Source organism: Sander lucioperca, chromosome 24 (assembly GCF_008315115.2).
Source record: "Sander lucioperca isolate FBNREF2018 chromosome 24, SLUC_FBN_1.2, whole genome shotgun sequence".
Taxonomy (NCBI): domain Eukaryota; kingdom Metazoa; phylum Chordata; class Actinopteri; order Perciformes; family Percidae; genus Sander; species Sander lucioperca.
Genome location: NC_050196.1, coordinates 7700482 through 7719299, shown reverse-complemented (window position 1 = coordinate 7719299; position 18818 = coordinate 7700482). Strand labels below are relative to the sequence as shown.

General features: G+C 41.8%; 3 protein-coding genes across 6 annotated transcripts; 2 read left to right on the top strand and 1 right to left on the bottom strand.

The window, feature by feature from the left end:
• Positions 1-332: 332 nt before the first annotated feature.
• gpbar1 (G protein-coupled bile acid receptor 1) lies at positions 333-3365 on the top strand. The gene has a single exon (XM_031292065.2). It carries the CDS (start codon positions 482-484, stop codon positions 1508-1510), a length of 1029 nt encoding a protein of 342 aa, XP_031147925.1. The 5' UTR covers positions 333-481; the 3' UTR covers positions 1511-3365.
• A 673-nt stretch (positions 3366-4038) lies between these two features.
• LOC116044447 (keratin, type II cytoskeletal 8-like) lies at positions 4039-14455 on the bottom strand. Of its 3 annotated transcripts, none has more exons than XM_031291611.2 (9): positions 14138-14455; positions 8973-9181; positions 7586-7646; positions 7248-7343; positions 6911-7075; positions 6247-6372; positions 5919-6139; positions 5788-5813; positions 4039-5026 (listed from the first exon to the last, which is right to left on the bottom strand). In XM_031291611.2, the coding sequence occupies exons 1-9, from the start codon at positions 14429-14431 to the stop codon at positions 4791-4793; spliced, it is 1434 nt and encodes a 477-aa protein (XP_031147471.1). In that variant the 5' UTR covers positions 14432-14455; the 3' UTR covers positions 4039-4790. The 3 variants fall into 3 exon arrangements, with proteins under 3 accessions (XP_031147471.1, XP_031147473.1, XP_031147472.1); XM_031291613.2 differs by lacking the exon at positions 14138-14455 and adding an exon at positions 13011-13383; XM_031291612.2 differs by having other exon boundaries at positions 4990-5072.
• Positions 14456-14611: 156 nt separating this feature from the next.
• LOC116044449 (keratin, type I cytoskeletal 18-like) lies at positions 14612-18372 on the top strand. 2 transcript variants are annotated; one of them, XM_031291614.2, is made up of 8 exons: positions 14612-15048; positions 15182-15264; positions 15433-15589; positions 15705-15866; positions 15976-16101; positions 16895-17124; positions 17529-17563; positions 17909-18372. In XM_031291614.2, the coding sequence occupies exons 1-8, from the start codon at positions 14674-14676 to the stop codon at positions 17947-17949; spliced, it is 1209 nt and encodes a 402-aa protein (XP_031147474.1). In that variant the 5' UTR covers positions 14612-14673; the 3' UTR covers positions 17950-18372. The 2 variants fall into 2 exon arrangements, with proteins under 2 accessions (XP_031147474.1, XP_031147475.1); XM_031291615.2 differs by lacking the exon at positions 17529-17563.
• The last annotated feature ends 446 nt before the right edge of the window (positions 18373-18818 follow it).

Genomic DNA, 18818 nt, shown 5'->3' with positions numbered 1-18818 from the left:
TTGACCTTAACTGAATGTTAAACTGTAAGATTGTAGCGTTCATTATTTTTAAGAGGTTTCTCTCTAACTGTATCTTCCTGAATATCCAAAGTATACCCGTTCACAGCCTCACAGTTTTATCGTTCTCCTCTCTTTCTGGTTTGGTGCCACAATCCATCTCTGATAATCCACTCTGCTCCACCGCCTGCTACATTTTCTAATAAATCTCATTTTTCATCTCCGCTCAAATTGCATTCCCTCAAGTTTCTCCAAGCCTGTTTATGCTTGTTGAGCAATAACAACAAACTAGATGTTTACGCAAAAAGGTTAACAAAAACCTCAACCTCTCATAAATCTAACCCTAACTGTTACTTACACAGAGTTCAGCTTTAAGTGGCCACGGCCGCTACTTTAACAAGGCTTCTCCTTCCCTGCAGGGTAGCTGTACCTTGATGGGTGTGGAGCTGGGCTGCAAAGGGGAGGAAGTCTGCAGATTACACATATGATGGACTGGAACGACTCACATGCTCTGCTCTCTGGGGAGCAGCTCATCTTTGCCATCACCATACCGCTGTCGACCGCCATCATCTTGGCCAACCTCGTCATCATCTTGGGCATCGCCTGGAACCGCCAGCTCCACAACACAACCAACTACTTCTTCCTCAGCCTGTTAGTGGCAGATCTGTGCACCGGCGTGGCGCTGCCTTTTATACCATTAATGGGTCTGAACCGGGCGTTGAGTTTTAGCTCATGCCTCGTGGCTCACGTTTTCCCAAACTTCCTCTTCCTGGCGTTCCTTTTCAACCTGGTAATGGTCCACTACGAGCGCTACATTTGCATCGTCGACCCCCTGTGTTACAATAACCTGTGGATGCATCGCAGCTTTCCTCTGGCGTTGCTTGTGGTTTGGGCGCCACCACTTCTGTACGCATCCCTACCTGCTTTTGGTTGGAATAACTGGACGGGGCCCGATTGGAACGGCTGTTGTGCAAGTAGCCCAAACATAACGCTTCTTTCAAACTGTTCAACAAACAAAACCACGTGCTGCTCGTACAGGCGAGTATTCCCCAACGCTTTTATCTACTTGGAGGTGTATGGGCTCGTCTTACCTGCTATTCTTACCATCGCTGGCATGACTGGCCATGTTTTATGGATCACCCGAGGTCAGCTGAAAGACATTTGTCGCCTTCATCGATCAGTGGAGCGGGGAAGTCAGGCCTCGGACCGAGAGCAGAGGCTGAACATGCGGTACACTCGCTGTCTGGTGGCGGTGTCACTGACGTTTCTCGCATGCTGGGTACCCTACCTCATTTACATGCACGCCTGTGTAGCGTTCTTGATCGGCGACACCAAGTGGAGCTCCACTACTCACATCGTGCTGTCATGCACTGGTATCGGAAGCATGGCAGTGGTGCCGCTGGTGCTCGGCCTAGCTAACAGGCAGTATACGGAACCGGCATTCAAACTTCTTCAGAAACTCCGAGACAGATGGAGGCGAAAGATGCAGGGATCACAGGAGGTGGCAGTCTGAGAAAATACTGACGAATATTTATGAAGGTTAATGTGGAAGAAGTCATGTTGCTCAGTTTAATGCCCACAGTATATTGATCAAAGCCATTGCATTGATTCTTTCACAATTTATTTATCAATGTTACTTAAAAAAAAAAGAAGAAAGTCCACGTATTGTTTTACACTGGGTTTGCAATGATCATATCTGTATGTAGCTTCCCATTTCTGATGGTTTTCCATAACATTTTTATAATTTAGCGGACAATATTACTGTATCAGGAGATATAATTGAAAAGATGAAGGAAAGTTAGTATGTGTTTTTGTCAGGACAACATTAAAACCAACATCGTCTCAAACAACAGTCAGTTAGTCAGTTTGCTAACTTGCTCACAATGCTAACATGCTGATATTTCGCTTGCATAATAATACCTATAATGTTAATTGTCATTTTGGGAACATTAGGAAGAAAGGTTATATAAAATACCCTTGTATCAGTGTTGTACATCCTTTAAATATAGCTCAAAGACATCCAGTATATCCTCACTTCTGTATGTGCTGCCTGCTCTGGATATCATAGTAGATTGTCTCCCATCTGTCACCCACCTTCCCTGAAATGTTTACTCCTACTTCCCTCACTAGTGTTTATCTATATGCTGGTATGCAAGCTGAAGAGGGGAGAGGGATGCACCCCCTGTGAGGGTAGAGCTTCAGCAACAACATGCAGGAAAGAACCATGACGTGAAAACCATGTGTGCATGTTAGTTTCTTCCATATTTAGATAAACTGTTACAGGAAGGTTAAATACTGTAAAAGCAGGCTTCGGAGAAACATCTGCTGCTTCCAAATAATTGTATTTGAAGACTCAAAGTTGTATTTGTCGTGAAGATCCACTCAAGGGAAATGAGATTTTTTTTATTCGAGACTCGATTAAACACGGAATATGTGTCATCAGAAATCAGAATACTTTATTGATCCCCCTCAGGGAAATTGTGAAGTTGCAGTTGCTCAGATTTAAGGTTAAAAATTAAAAATATATATAAAAATAAGAGTGAGAAAAAACTAGTCAATAAGTGATAAAGTAACATAGCTAGCGTGCAAGAAATAAAAATTGAAGTCAAAGTAAAGTAAAAGTAGGTTAAGAAGATATTACTACAACAATGGATGGTACAAATGCTATGGGAGTTGTACAGTGTCAACGTAAGTAGCAGCAGTGAACAAGTGGCTGAAACATGTCAGACTGTAATAATGTCAGAAATGCAATTTGTTTCCCCCCAAACAAAGTGTGGTTGTAAATGTGTACATACAGTATGTGGGTGGAAAAGAGACAAGCTGATCTGGAGAAGCAGACTTTAATTAAATTAAAGAGCAATCAAGGTCTGAACCGTTATGGGACATTAGGAGCGATGAGATATCATCATGGGGTCAGGGTACACTGTCTGTCTGTAGCCTATATGTCCTTGTGTTGCTTTGCTAAGTCATGTTCCAGCGTGTGTTCCACATTGGAACATTGTATACGTGTGTGTCCATAAGACCGAGGAGAATCGGGAGAGGAGGAGGAGGAGGAGGAAGGAAAGAATGAAGACAGGACGTGACTGTTGGACTCCAGCTCCTAATGACTGACTGCTACCTTTATCATGTGGAAAGCCTCTGACAAAGAAACACACTGTGCCCAAACTGTGTCTGGATTCTTTACACTTATATTCGCTTTCTTTCTGAGGGTGAAATGAGAAGATTGATATCACTCTCATGTCTCTACTATACCTTAGCTTAGCCTGAACACGGAGGGAAACAGCTAGCCTGGTCCAAATGTACCAACATCTGCGTGTGTGAAAATTTTAATTTGCCATTTTTTATAAGATATACCGTGTTAATTAGTATGTTTTATGGAGCAGGGGTCTTCAACATTTTTTAAACCAAGGACCCCTTAACTGAAAGAGAGACGGAGCAGGGACCCCCCCCCCCCCCCCACTACGTATATTGTATACAATTAATTTGCATATTTAACTGGGCCTACAAAAGCGTGTAGGGCGGCCTAAAGCCTTTATACACACCTTTTTTTTGCATAAAATACTAAGCTATTAAAATAATTGTTGGCATGATTTTATAAATCATCTTTTAATGTTACACATACATGTGGCACAGTGAATCCTTATGAACTGTATCTGTGAGTGGCTACCTTAGGGACTACCTTACCTATAGGCCAGTAAGCAGAGATTTATATTTGCTAATAATATGTTGGATTCATGTTAAGACATTTTAATTTTTGGAAAAAAATTAACAATAATTTTGGAGGCCCCCCTGCAGTGACTCTGAGGACCCCCTAGAGGCCCCGGCCCCCCCCCCCCCCCCCGTGTCTCTGGATAGAGTCAGGCAAGCTGTTCCCCCCTCTTTCCATGCTTTATGCTAAGCTAAGTAAATGTCTACTGGCTCCAGCTATGTGTTTACTAGAGAGTGGAATTAAAATCTAACTATCATCTGTATTTCCCAAAATGTCGTTCTTTAAGTGACTATACTCTTGTGCGTTTATGTGAAAGAAAAAGAGAGCAGACATATTGTTCATGATGCTTTGTTTATTTATTGCATTCAATTGCAAACACTTGTCATCCTAACAGTAAACTGCAATATCTTCTGATTTCTTTGCGATTACATTTGACATATTTGAGATATAAAGGTGCAGATCCATGCGAGAGAAAGAAAAAAAATTCCAACGCAGTATGAAAAGCCATTTCAAGCATACAGTTCTACCCCAGATCCATGTTTGCCTCCCGTTAATGTGACCTCGTGTAGGAAGCATTATCTTTGTGAATATCCTTCCTGATATTAACAAGATGTTGAGCAACAGAACAGAAACACTCCTTTTAACCTCTTGCTTAATGCCACAAGTTCCTCAATTTATTTTTCACTTCATTAAGAAACCTTTACACCGTTAGATGGGTGGTTTTCTTTTTCTACAGAGACACAATCGTATTAAGCTCAAAAAGGTATGACAGAAACAACTGCAAGGAAAGCTGAAAAAAAAATAAACTGATGGTACCAGGAACACAAGTCTTTGCCAAGGCAAAGAAAGATAAGAAAACCTTTTTAACAAAATGTCTCCAACTTCAAGCACGAGTTCTAGGAAAAGACGTTCAACCTGCCAAGAAGCTATTGTTAGACTGCAGAAAGCACACAAACGAAACAAGATTATTGCATATAAATACACTATGCGTGATGATCCGCAAAAAATTTAACTTAATTTAAATATTTTTAATTCACATTTTGCGGACATACTTTAATGCTGCAGACAGCGGTGTGATGGGCAGTCAATCTTCAGTATAAAGGGAGCTTTCGGACACTACTCTGCCCGCCTCCACCTCCAACCGGATCAGCAGGCGTTTCTTCAAGGCGGGGTACACCGCCGGGACAGCTGTATCTGCCGGGACAACGGTGGGTGCCCGGGCTTGTGGCTTCTCTGGCAGGTGGTGCTTCTCTGGCGGGTGGTGCTTCTCTGGGGGGTGGTGCTTCTCTGGGGGGTGGTGCTTCTCTGGCAAGTGAACGTCTGCGTGCAAGTAAGGACTTGGATTGGTTGATTTGTTTTTAGAAATCTGAGCGAAAGAGAGGTTTTATTTTAGTGGGACACAAAACATGAATCAATCATGTAAAGGTTGATATGTATGAAATAGATGCAGGTTTTTATTAAATTTTTTTACCATGTCCAATTTGTATAATTATATCTTAGGCCTATATGTTATAATTACATTAAATTTAGTTTTGTGTTCCTCTCAACCTTCCTCGTGTACCTCTAGTGATTTCCTAAATGTACATTTGAGCAACATCCTGACGGAAGATTTGAGCCAGTTGCTTTACTTCAAAAGAGGGCAAGCTGCTACTTGGTGCACATTTGCGGCACTGCATTCAGGTATATCGAGGGCTTCATTGGTGTACAAATTGAAAGACATGTATCAATGTTTTATCAGTGGGTTTCCAACCTGGGGGTCCGGATCCCCACAAGGGGTCCCAAGACAAGTCCAAGGGGGGGTCACCAAATAATTAGCAGGACAGAAAAGCAGACTTTCTTCCGAACTTTGCTTTTTTTTCTTGTAAATTCCTGGATAATTTCAACTCTAGACATTTGAATAATGAGGGCTCATGAGCCAAACAAAAAAATTGGAACCACTGTTTTCAGCTCATTCAAAAAAATGTCTGCTATCAAGCTACAGCTGCACTGGGAATATTTTGACATGTTTATATGTCTCCAGTATCTAGGAAAAAAAAGTCACAGAGCGACCAAATCAGAAAATGTAACAAAGTGGTTCTCACCTGCGTGGCGCATATGGAAGTTCATTCTTCGCAGAGATGGATCAGAGACAGAGAAACGGACACAGTTGTTAGCGCAAGCCTTAATGCATTATGATATACTCTACAACAGACAACAACATCATCTCCTATACCTCTGCTCCTCGCCCTCCAGCAGCTTGCGGTAGGTGGCGATCTCGATGTCCAGGGCCAACTTGAGGTTCATCAGCTCTTGGTGTTCGCGGATCAGTCCAGCCAAGTCCTGCTTGGCCCGCCTCAAGGCCTCCTCCAGCTGGGAAATGTCGTCCCGAGCCTTCAGGAGGTTGTCTTCGCCTTCTGTCCTCCTGTCACTGATGTTCTTCATCAGGGACTCTTCCTAACATTAAAAAAAACACAGTAAAAGAGAAAATCAGAGGCTGGTTGGATGGACAAGGTGTGTACTTATACACCTGAACTCTGGGAGTGTTTATCTGTGAGCACAACCTTCCTTATGAGAGCTTCCAGGTCCCCGTTGAGCCTCTGGATGTGGCGCACCAGGTCTGAGATCTCCCTCCTTAAGTCACGCACTTCCTGCTCACGCTGTCCTGCATTTAAGACCATGGCATCCATCTGAGGGGAAAGAATGGCACATTTCACCATGTCTCTTGGTAACTGCAGAGCTGGTTCAAGAAGGGGTCAGCCCTATGTTCCCACAGCCCAATGGTGCCACAGCTCTTTGTTCCCACATTTCTAAGATCTTTCTTAAAATTAGGCCCTATGTTCCCACATTTCTAGGACATTTTCAAAAGTAGGTCCTATCCTCCCACAACATTTTTTAGGGTTAGGGTTAGGGGGACAAAATCTGATACAAATGTATTAAAAAAAAAAAGAAAATGTGGGAACATAGGGCCTAATTTTGGAAAACAATCTTAGAAATGTGGAAACTGTGGGAACATAGGGCCAAATTTTCAGTGAAAAAATATTCTTACATTCTTAGAAATGTGGGAACATAGGGCTGTGGGACCATTGGGCTGTGGGAACATAGGCACGCTCCCTTTAAGAAAAGCTGTAACATGTAAGGATGGTAAAATGTACTGCTAAGTACTATTAAAATGTACTGCTAAGTACTATGTCTTCTTCTTTGGGTATAATCTTCCTCCCCCCCCACCTTTTTCTGGTTCCACTGCTCGGCTTCGTCCCTGCTGCGGGCGGCCATGTTGGCATACTGATTCTTGACACTCTCGATGATCTCGTCCATGTCCAGAGACCGTTTGCTGTTGTCGCGTAAGACCACTGTCGCATTCTGGACGTGCGACTCCAGCTCCTTGGTCTCCTGCAGGGGGGCAGACGTGGGCACAACAGAGCTAGTGTGAAAAAATAACTTCTTTTTTCAAATTCACTTCTTTTATGTGCAATTGCCATATGTCTCCTTCAGGCCAAACAGGTTGTAGCTTTCACAGAGCAGAGTTAAAGAACAATGAAAATAAAAGCAACCCCATCAATACCTCATCATAGCCAACCCTGAGGAACTCCAGTTTTCCAATCAGGTCCTCCAGCTCCAGAACCAGATCTACTGCCTCCAAGTGACCTTCATCTACATCCTGTTACAAACATACGCATTAAACACATGCATAGGTATAAGGACCCTCACGTGACATACAGTGCAGAAATTGCTCCCAAAATATCATATTGCCACAGGTTAAATCCAGTTAAATAGTATGCGATATAATCCAAAAATACTATTGCCCTAATGTATTTCAAATGTGGGGAATTAGTGAATTAGAGTGTTTACTAGGTTTTCTAAATGGTTGAATATATCAGCAGCACAAGAAGCTGAAAGTACCTGTTTCTTGACAATAAACTCATTCTCCAGTTCTGATTTTTTCAGAAATGCCTCCTCATACCTGAAAAATACAGAAAATAAAGAGTGAGAAATGTAATTTGTGCCAATAATGACATAGTTTTGAGTCCTCTGGGTTTACATTCATATGTACTGTATATGAAATGTCCCAATTTGGGATCAATAAATCTAATACTGTGTTTGCAGCTGTGGAAAACAGGGAAATTAGAAATGGCTTCCCTTCATGTAACATAATATTACCCAAAGACACAGTGCAGCAGTGTTGTAATGTAACAAAGTACAAATACTTTGTTACTGTACTTAAAGGTCCAGTGTATAACATGTTTAGTTGTTCATTATCAAAATCTGTGTTGCCCGTTCACAAACGTGTCCTTTTTCATGAATATTTACCACCACCATCAATTCCAAGTATTCCTTTTGGCTTGAAATTTTACATTTGCGTTCACATGAACTGGGGTAGACGCTCCATATTCATGCGCCATCTTGAAATACGTTAGCCGGTAAGGGACATACAGGACATACTGCTCCGCCTTTTGCGTTTTCGCTATCACATGATAAACTCACAGGTGCTGCTAATGCTGCTAATGGGTATCGTAGCTTCCTGGCCCCGGCAAGTTTGAAAAAGGAAACATGGAGGACAACACGTATTCAAAATCCAAATTTCAGGAACAGGAGTCTTCTTCTTCGCCCAGAAAAAGAAAAAGGATATTGAAAAGAGCAAGAGACCGGCTTTTTGAAGCGTGAAGGCTACCGTAGCTGTAATACGTATTTTGAACTGCGTGGCGTGAGAGAATTAATTGCGATATATGATCTCAACGCTAGATGGGAGAAATTCCCACACATTGGACCTTTAAGTAGAACCCTAACCCCCTAACCCTTACTCCACTACATTTCCTAAATAAAATGCATACTTTTACTCCACTACATTTCCCCTAAGCATCTGCGTTACTCGTTACTTGCAAGAAATGTTTTCACACGCTGGAGGAAAAGATTTTTTAAATTAAAATTCTGTTGTTTGAATTTGATATTCAAGAAGGATATGGGAACCCTGAATGTTATACTTTACTATGAGGAAGTTGAGGAGTTTGTATTTACTTTTACTTCTAATAATTAAGTACATTTAACATCAGAAAATGACTTTTGATACTTAAGTGGGCTACGATAAATATCAGATACTTTAAGACTTTTCTTCAAGTAATATTCTAAAAGGTGACTTTAACTTCTACCAAAGTCATTTTCTGGTAAGATACTTGTACTTGTACTCAAGTATTGCTTTCAAGTACTTTATACAAGACTACAGTGCAGGTAGGACCACTGGACATATTTATAGTTGATGGAGGTTTATGTCTCTAAACATGGACCCACTGACCTCTTCTTGGTGTCCTCCACCTCCTCCTGGTTCTTGAGCAGTGCAGCATGCAGTTTTTCTTGGTCGTGGAGCAAGGTCTCGATCTGCTGCTCCATGTCGTTCTCCAGCTGCTTGGCGATGTCGTCGATTTTCCCCTCGTAGGCCTCCTGCTCCTTGAGGATCTTCAGCTTCGTGTCGAGCTTTTTGTTCTCATCCTCCAGGTGTTTCATCTAAGTCAGAGACAGACAACGTGGTGAACAGAAATCCAAGAGGGGGAAAAAAAACCAGCAGCAACAAAACATATGCTACATTTTGCTGTAAAGTAACTGCAAAAAAAAAAAAATTAGGCATGCTAAAATAAAATAATGAAAAATATAGTCCCATGATGTCATGTGATGGTGTAGAATAAATGTGAGGAATGCCATGTCTAAATATATACTGTAGCTATATGCCAAGTTTTGATCAATCCAAATATGTATGTGTAGCCCCACCTGCTGGCAACAGAATAAAATGTGGTTTTAGTGGTACTGAGTAATTTATAAATTAATATAATTCTGGATTAATGTATGACATTTTAAAAAAAAATCATGTTATTTATCATTTTCCATACAGTTTAAGGTAGGTGGCAGGATATATTAGTTTTAAAATCTAATCTTAAATTAAAGCTGCAAGCAGCGTTGGACAGGCCCTCGCACCACCTTGCACGTCGGGGTTACTGGCAGACGCCGATCCTTGCGGCTGTGCATTTGCGCGGCACTCAGACACCGCAAATTGTCACCAATGAAAAGGGAACTCTCTGCTGAGTTCAATGATACCTCACACAAGAGTCGGTTCACAAGTTATGAATGGGGGCGTGGTCTGAGTACATGGGCGTGGTTAAAGTATAGGTGCCGGCTCAGTATCACATGTAGACCACACATTATAAGTTTCATGTAAATCAGATGATGTTTGTCATTTAAGGCTGATATCCTGTTGGGGGCGCTATGACCAAAAGTCAATATTGGCCTGTAGATGACCTCAGGCCTGGACCCTTGTCAATCGTAAGAAATTTCATAATCGTAAAAAAAGCAGTAATCTTTTTAACTGATTTGTATTTTTGAGGTTCACATTTTGAAAGCACATTTGCTGCCCTGTTTCTATCCAATATTAGTAATTTCACTCAGGGAAAGTGAGGTCAGGAAACTGCTGAATGAATATCATTTCTTAATTCTTCCCAGGATGATTCAAAGCGGCTGCAAAAGTTCAAAATCTCCTCAGGGAGAGGAGGACACCTTTGTACCTGTATTGTGATGACGTGAGGAAGAAATACGGTTTCCCCACAGTGAAGGGATGCAGTTTGGCGATAAATAGTGGTGTGAGAATAGGCCAGAGCGTTTGTGTAGAGGACGAGGTGGTGACATGTCAGGCCACAGGGGGGAGGTGAGGGTAATTGAACTGGGAACTGCCATGGTGGGCGGAGAAGAAGAAGACTCCTGGGAAGAGGCGTGTGGTGTGCAGTCATGCACCTGACTGTACAGCATGCTATAAATTGGCTCCTGCGGGCTGTTAGCAATGTCCTGGAGTAAGCCCTTGTGTATGTGTGTACATTGGGATTGGGCCCATTACATCTCTCCTGCCTCGTTGCTCAGGGATTATTTTATTTTACTGCCAACCCTAATCCTAAAAGTATATAAAGATACAGGTGTCCTCCTCTCCCTGAGGATATTTTGAACTTGTGCAGATGCTTTGAATCATCCTGGGAAGAATTAAGAAATTATATTTGTTCAGCAGTTTCCTGACCTCACTTTCCCTGAGTGAAACTACTAATATTGGATAGAAACAGGGCAGCAAGTGTGTTTTCAAAATGTGAACCTCAAAAATACAAATCAGTTAAAAAGATTACTGCTTTTTTTTTTACTGTAACTATCAAAGGAAGGTTAAATTCAACTGGGCAACTGGACTTGGCTAAGGTTCTTGAAGTTGTTACGTCTCTCATCCGAGGCCAATATTTGGCCTCATGTGAGAATGCCAACGATGGTTGTTCAGACTTGGCCTGTCTGTGTCTGTGAAAAAGGTCTATTGCAAAGTCCTCTCATAGAAATCATTGGTCCTAAGCTGCTCCCACGTGCTGCTGCCAGGATGACCTGGAGGTTCATTTTACTGACACTGGGAGAATGGCACAAACTGCTTTTAAAATAATTGTTGGCAGTTGGACAACCTGCGTGAAGAAACACCGCAGCACCTTGTTTCCCCCATTAGAATAGACTGTTGATCTTTCGGTTGCCTCTCATCATGAAATTAGTTTGCTGCAGGTATCCTCCTCACCCTGAAGTGTTTTCAGAGATGTAAATACGCAGCAAAAAAAGAAACGTCCTGTCACTTTCAACTGCTTTTATATTTTAAGCAAATATTTGCATGAACATGACACCGCCGAAATTTGCACAGAGCCTCAGTGGCCCATGAGGAACAACTGTGTTAAGTTTTGTGGCAATCGGAATAACCGTTGCCAAGATACAACAGTTCCTGTTTCGACAGCCACCTACAGGAAGTTGGTCCTCTATAACTTGCGTATTGTTTTAGATATAAAAATTATTTTGATAACCTTTTGTCATGAGGGTACACCGAGTCTATACGCAAGTTTTCGTGTAGATCGGACTCACGCCCCAGGAGGAGTTAGACAAAGTAGGTTTCCCATATATCGATTTTTTGCTTATTATTTCAAAAAATTAAAACAACGCCATCTAATGGCCGACTGCCGCCTAATTTGGCACAGATGCTAAATCGGCCATGAGGAACAACTTTGTCAAGTTTCGGGGCAATTGGATCAAGTGTTGCCAAGATACGCAACTTCCTGTTTAGACAGAAAGTTGCTATAACTTGCGCATTTTTTCAACTATCAAAATTCTTTTGATAACATTTCGTCATGAGGGTCCACAGATAGTACCTGCAAAGTTTCGTGAAGCTCGGAATCACCGTCTAGGAGGAGTTCGAAAGAATGTAAAACACATGAAAAATGCATAAATAAAAAATGGCCTTCCGGTTGGACGGAGCTAATGAAGGTAAATCGGAAATATGTCCGCAATGATTAGAGCAATATGTGTAGTAAAGCTGGTAAATATCAGAGCAACTATGTCTAAGTTAAGACCTTCCACGCATAGGGGGCGCTATGGAGCCCACTTACAGGTATCGGCCAAATCGCTGTACAGTCTCGCAAAGCTCCCAGGTGTTTATGTGGGCGTCAATTTTTGTGAGTTTTCGTATATATTGAGGCCGTCAAAAATGTGCCCATGGGCACGAAAACCAAGATGACCGACTTCCTGTCAGATGGAAAAATTTATAAAAAATGCTACATGGACTTCAAGATGAGACCTATGTTCCCTCAAAATTTGGTATATTAACTTCTCATTTTTTTCCGAATCATGGCGCTTAAGGGGGCGCTATGGTGACGCACAAGCCCAATCACTACAGAACTTTGCAATTTTCACCAGGTGTGACATGTGTGCATTTTTTTGGGTTTTCGTGCATTCTAACCCCCTCAAAATGCGACGAAAGTCTTGGAAAAAATAATAATCCTTACAAAAACAATAGGTTCCTCGCACTTTCTGCTCGGGCCCTAAATATCTTACTGTTTTAACTGTACTTGGCTCCAGATGCCCCTTGAAGTACTCTGAGTGTGGGAGAATAACAATGTGCATGCCCAAAGCTAATTGCCCTGCTGCAATTTGATTGGCTGTTTGCCAAATACTGTTGTCATTTGCATAGTTGGCAGCCGTTAGCATTTCTTTGAAAGAAGAATAGTAACTGAGGTCACCATGAACGATGTGGATTATCTTCTACAGCACACATTTGAAAGTCTGTCTTTTGCAGAAAAACTTGAGATGAAACACCTAAATGCCCACCAGCTGCGGGATATTTTTTTAATAAACCAAGCCTATGTTAAAATAATCAGATTTAACGTGGAGTGGCTCTTCGGGGGAGAAAAAATGACGAACTGCTATTGTTAGCTTGTCAGAGAAGACCCTTTTTTTTTCTTACTTACTTTCCGTGTGTGTTTGTATTCGGAGGGATGGTATAACCTACCTGGTCAAGAACAGACTTTCAGGATGTCAAGCATTTTTCTGAGAGGACTATCCGACATGAAAGCAGCAGGAGGAAGGAGCAGACACTAGCTAACCAAATTAGCACATTGAGGAGAACAGGTAGGCTATGTGCGCAGTCCGATTATCACCTGTGTTAAATAGCGCATTATGTCAAATTGTGTTTTCCGGTTTTGCATCTGTGCAAAGTAGGGTTGTTGCCCCACCCTCTATTTTCCACTTAAAAACGCTGTGTATTAGTTTCATCCAATTTACTCAAAAGACAACACTGTACATTAAATCCATACATGGCCTATTCCAAGTCACGTTGACGGCCTGATGAACCTAATAGACCAGAATTATCCACAAGATGGCGTCCTTTGTCCCTCCAACATTGTTAACATGAAGCTTGCAAAAGGAGACACTTTTCATGGCCTCCGGTCAAAGAATTAATTACGGCAGAAAGATGCTGGTATAAGCAATGCTCCAGGATTAGAAAAATATTTCTACAAATACGATATCCTTCACTCAACTATGGGCTTGTTTTTTACTTTGAATTGTTACTGTAGCCTACTAAACTTTGCAAAAAAGTAAATGAATAGCCGATACATCAAACTAAATAAATTACAGATACATTAAAAACAATGAAAATGACTTAAACATAGACCTATTGAATTGAATAAATTATTTAGAATATATATTTTTTAGAATAATATTCCGCTAATAGGCTACACAACACCAAAAACGGGGGGATAAAATAGATTTAACACTGTTCTTATGATTTAGTTATTTCTTAATGTTTTTTTTTTTTTTTTTTTACGTTTTGAGCACGCTGTTTATTAATTTAGAAATAAATTAAAAAAAAATTAAATTACTTTATTCAATAGAAACACCAAGGGGAAACAGGGGGAACACATCACACAACAGGGAAGAGAAAAATAAATAAATAAAAATAAAAATAGAAATAATAAAAAACACAGAAAATAAGACAGCAACAAAACGCACAAAAAAAAAAAAATACAGGAAAAAAAGAGAGAGAATGGGCAGCTCCACTGTGTATGTGCGAAATAAATACATTTATTATTTAGGCTATTATAAACTAACAAAATAAATAGTAAAAAATGTACACACCTTGTCAATCAACCTGACGAACTTGTCATTGAGTCCAACCAAGTCGTCCTTCTCCCTGGATTTGCCCGACGGGTCGATCCCGTTTTGGCTCGGGTGGCTTTTGAGCGGTCCCGTGCTGCCCGGAGAGTAGGACTGGCTGCTGTAGGCTCCCGGTGTAGACATGTTGCAGTTTGTAACAGCGAGGGGAAACCAAGGAACTGAACAGATGAGCGGCGAAGGTAACCTACATCCCTGCAGATCACCTGCTTTTAAGGTGGACAAGGACCACCCATCACCTCCCCCAAAACTCTGCATGCGTCCAATCAAGAGAGGACAAGTACAAAATTACAGTGAAAAATACAAAAAGATCAACATGAAATACTTGAATGTTGAGTCTGAACCAGTTTGTCCAGGCCAATGGCACCGCTGGGGGCGGATTCATGCGTAAACAAAAAAAAAAAAAACAGGTATAAAACCTACCTGTATCCATTAAATCTATCAAGTGACTCTCTAGCCTAAAACGCTCTCTGTCGCTGTCAACTCTCTCTCAGTCAATCATGCCTTCGAACACCGCTGCCAGCATGTTTGGTGGAGCAGGGGGAAGGGGTTCTCGGGTGTCCGTGGCCAGCCTGGAGGGGCTGCGTAACGTGCTGCGCAACGAGACGGACAGAGACTCCGCTCCCGCCGCTCCAGCGACACCTGCGGCTGCCGCTCCGGCCGCTCCGGCCGCGCCTGCCGCCCCCGCGGACGACAAGCAGACACTTCGGGGTCTGAACGGCCGGCTGTCCGGCTACGTGGGCCGGGTGAGACAGCTGGAGAAGGAAAACGGCGATCTGGAGAAACAGATCGATGACATTTTGGCCAAGAGGAAAACACCCGAGGGGCGCGACTGGGATGAGGTGGAAAAACCCCTGGATAACCTCAAGCAGAAGGTTAGTCAGCACATTTCTTTCTTACCTTTTATTTCTGAGAAGAAAAATATTAAATGAAATAACTTTGGGTTTTTGATATATATTTTTGTTTCTAAATGACGAAATGATAAAATCATGCATTCATCTCCACAAGATCAAAGACATCACCAAGGACAACGCCAAGCTGCTGCTCCAGATTGACAACACCAAACTGGCTAATGATGACTTTAAGAACAAGTAAGTTCCGTGCAATCTTTATTTATTTTTTTAAACAAGATGGTTTTTGGGAAAGAAAAGAAAAGGTGGACGGGGCTCAGGAAATCAAAAGTTAATCATTCAGATCACAGTTTAGACCAAAATGTAACACTAAGAGTCAGTGGTGTTCCTCCCCCACCCCGTGCGCAGGCTGGACGATGAGAAAAAGGCACAGAGGGAATTAGAAAAAGACCTGGAGGATCTGAAGAAGACCGCTGAGGATTCCAAGCTGAACCGCATGCAGACACAGAAAGAGATCGACCTGGTGAAGGAGGAGCTCGCTCGCCTCGAGCAGGAACACAAAGAGGTGAGACCGGAGGCCCAAAAAAAAAAAAAAAAAAAAGCACACTTCAAGATCAACTAACAAAATTGCAATTGTGTGCGAAATCGGAGGCCAACTTGTAACCGCGGCTCCTTTTTAGGAGGTGGATGTCCTGCGTGAGAAGATCAAGGACTCGGAGGTGACCGTGGAGATTGAGTCTCAGAACTCTAACCTGGCTGAGATTATCGACAAGATCCGCTCCCAGTACGACAACCTCGCCAGGAAGAACCTGAAGGACGCCGAGGAGTGGTACCAGAGCAAGGTGCGTTAACCTGTTGGCTCCTAAAGTCAGGAACATTGTTTTCTTCTTCCCTTTCTCTCTCCAGTCCATCATACCATCTCCATCCCATCCCCCCTTCCCCCTTCTCCAGTTTAAAAACATCGAGGTGGTGGAGGCCCAAAACAACGAAGACTTGCACACTGGAAAGTCCCAGCTCAAGGATCTGCTCAAACAGCGACAATCTCTGGATATTAAGAGCCAGAGTTTGCACAGCAAGGTAACCACACACAAACCTATGTCTCACTGCCATAAAATACAAGTACACAGCAAAATATTAAAACCATGCAAGGAACAGTGGTGGTACTAATACCACACTGTAAAAAAATACTCTGTTACAAGTAAAAGTCCTGCATTGAAAATGTTACTTAAGTAAAAAAAATATGTAAGTATCGTCAGGGAAATGTACTTGAAGTGTTAAAACCAAAAGTACTCAATGCAGAAAAATCCTCACATTTTAGAAACAGTTGTGTGTTTAGCGGTCTAATAGTTTCAGCTGGACTTGTAGGCCGTCATGTTGACGGGTAGTTTAATTTATCATAAAACGTTGTATTTTTTTTAACTAAAGTTTACTTGAAACTAAAGCTGTCAGATGAATGCAGTAGAGTAAAAAGGACAATATCTCCCTCTAAAATGTAACGGAGTAGAAGTAGAAAGTGGCATGAAAAGAAAAGACTCAAAGTACATCAAATTGGTACTTAAGTACAGTACTTGAGTAAATGTACCTAGTTACATTTCATCACTGGTTAGGAGGAATAATAATTAAAAAACAAAAACCTGCATGCACTTGTCTTTTTCACAAGCATTCCTGACTGCCCTGTCATTACACTGTAAATCTGCTACTTTAAGCCAGACAAACTGTTATCTGTCTCACTGCCACCTGGATCTGCTCTTGCATAACAAAACAAACTATGAACATGAAAAAGTCGTGAGGTCAAATGTACAAAAACAAAAGACACGTGAGCATAGGACTCCAAAAAGACGACGAAAGTCCCCGTGTGTCTTCCTTTCAGATCCACAATCTGGAGGAGGCCCTGAGGAGCACCAATGTGGAGTACGCTCAGCGTCTGTCCCCCCTCAACCAGCTGATCCTGAACCTGCAGGCGGAGCTGAAGGAAGTGAGGGCGCAGGTGGAGCGCCACGTGGAAAACAACAAGGATCTGCTGTGCGTGAAGATGAAGCTGGAGGCGGAAATCAATAACTACCAGCAACTGATGCAAGACATGACCGCCGATACCGAAAGGTGAGGACGGCGGCGACCGCTCAGAAGTACTTCATGATGGTTGTGTGATGTCAGAGAGCTTGAGATGCATCCTATTGGCTCTGTCGTTGGGTACAGACACAGCTCTGCCCAGGGCAAATTGATACTTGGGATAGAAAAAACAAGGGTAATAAAGTTAAAATGTCATTTCTCACATCTTTTGCTAGCATTTCTGTCATTTAGTATGGATGGACCGCTCTTCTCAGGTCCATAAAGCCCTCATGGAGCTTTCACAGAAATAGTTTTACATTTTGGGAAATAGAAACGTATTGGCTTTCTAGCTGAGAGTTAGATGAGAAGGAAGGAAATATCATAAACGCACACACAAAAGCAAGATGTACCTGTTTCTTACTTCTTGGCATACTTGTCCTCCTCTTCCCCGACAGCTCGGAGTTTTCTATAGAAGAAGCGCTGGACAGCGGTGAGTTCAAAAATAAAATGACAAAGCCTCCAGCATGTTCGTGCTGTGACCTGATTCAAAAGTTGATCTCTACCACCAAGGAAGTCCTGGGTCAACTACTGACTGAGAGGCTTTCTAATTGGCAACTTTTCCACCTTTTTTTTGTATTCTTTTAAAATCCTTTTAATCTCTTTATTAAAGCCGATCGTGTCACTAAACTGCATTCAACCGTTGCAACCCCTGTAACTGCATGCACACTGATGTTCTGTTCTTGTCTTTTCACTTGAGTAGAATTGCACACAGGTGAAAGGGTCAAAGGATACTAAACATTTAAATGTCAAATGTGATTTATCCTCTTGTTTCCAGACCAGCAAAAGCCTGAGGACAAGGTGCCCAAGCAGCAGTAAGAAGTGAAAGAAGAAGCCCTTGTGAAGCAAGAAAGCTCCCCGTCTAACAAATCCACTCCCCCCCCCCAAAGCCCCTGAAGCATATATATATATATATATATATATATATATATAATCCCCCTAAAGTGGTGGAAGGAGATGTCATGAAGGATGAGAAGGTTGCTGTCAACAATGCAGCAGCTCCAGTCACGCCAAGCAGAAAGAAAAATAAGAAGGGTTCATCCTCTTCTTCTCCTTCGTCCTCCTCTTCCAAGAATAAAGATGAAAAGCCTATGAAAGAGGGTGAAGTGGCCAAAGCCTGTTCTTAAATTGCTTTTTTTTCTGTCACTCAGCCAAGTATCATGTGAAACTGTTCCCTACTGTTGCTGCCAAACCTGTAGAATTACTGAGAGGCTCTCAGCAAATAAATGTTTGATTTCGAAAGAATGTTGCCCAGCAGTGTTTCTTTTACTCACTCTTTTGATACATACATTTTGTGTCCATTTAAAAAAAAAAAAATACAATTTACTCTAATAATCACAAATTACAGTGATTCTCAACCGTGGAAACGTTTGCATAAATTATGATTTAGACAAAAATGATGGAGAGCTAAAGCTGTCAACAGCTTCTGTCCAAGCGTAGTTAGTAGTATTCATGCAAACGTGGCATGTGTACTGTATTTGTAGATAAACCATATTAATTGTACTCCTACTGAATTATCTACTGAAGAAAAAAACTGCCAAAATGTCACTGTCAGAATGTCAGAAACACCTGTGATTTTGTTTTTCGTGTTGAATTGTTTATTATTTCACTGGTTTTAAAAGGATGAGTTCAAGGATTGTGGAATTTCTCAACCAATACACAGGATCATGTAAAGACATGAAAAGACA

Bases quoted from the DNA above. Each gene is read 5' to 3' on its own strand.
- gpbar1 (XM_031292065.2), top strand. From the start codon at position 482: ATGATGGACTGGAACGACTCACATGCTCTGCTCTCTGGGGAGCAGCTC.
- LOC116044447 (XM_031291611.2), bottom strand. From the start codon at position 14,431: ATGCAGAGTTTTGGGGGAGGTGATGGGTGGTCCTTGTCCACCTTAAAA. The intron at 7,344-7,585 runs GTACTTTCAGCT...TGTTTGTAACAG, and splicing joins AGTTTATTGTCAAGAAACAG to GATGTAGATGAAGGTCACTT. The intron at 5,027-5,787 runs GTGAGAACCACT...ACTTGCACGCAG, and splicing joins CTTCCATATGCGCCACGCAG to ACGTTCACTTGCCAGAGAAG.
- LOC116044449 (XM_031291614.2), top strand. From the start codon at position 14,674: ATGCCTTCGAACACCGCTGCCAGCATGTTTGGTGGAGCAGGGGGAAGG. The intron at 16,102-16,894 runs GTAACCACACAC...TCTTCCTTTCAG, and splicing joins GCCAGAGTTTGCACAGCAAG to ATCCACAATCTGGAGGAGGC. The intron at 17,125-17,528 runs GTGAGGACGGCG...CTTCCCCGACAG, and splicing joins ATGACCGCCGATACCGAAAG to CTCGGAGTTTTCTATAGAAG.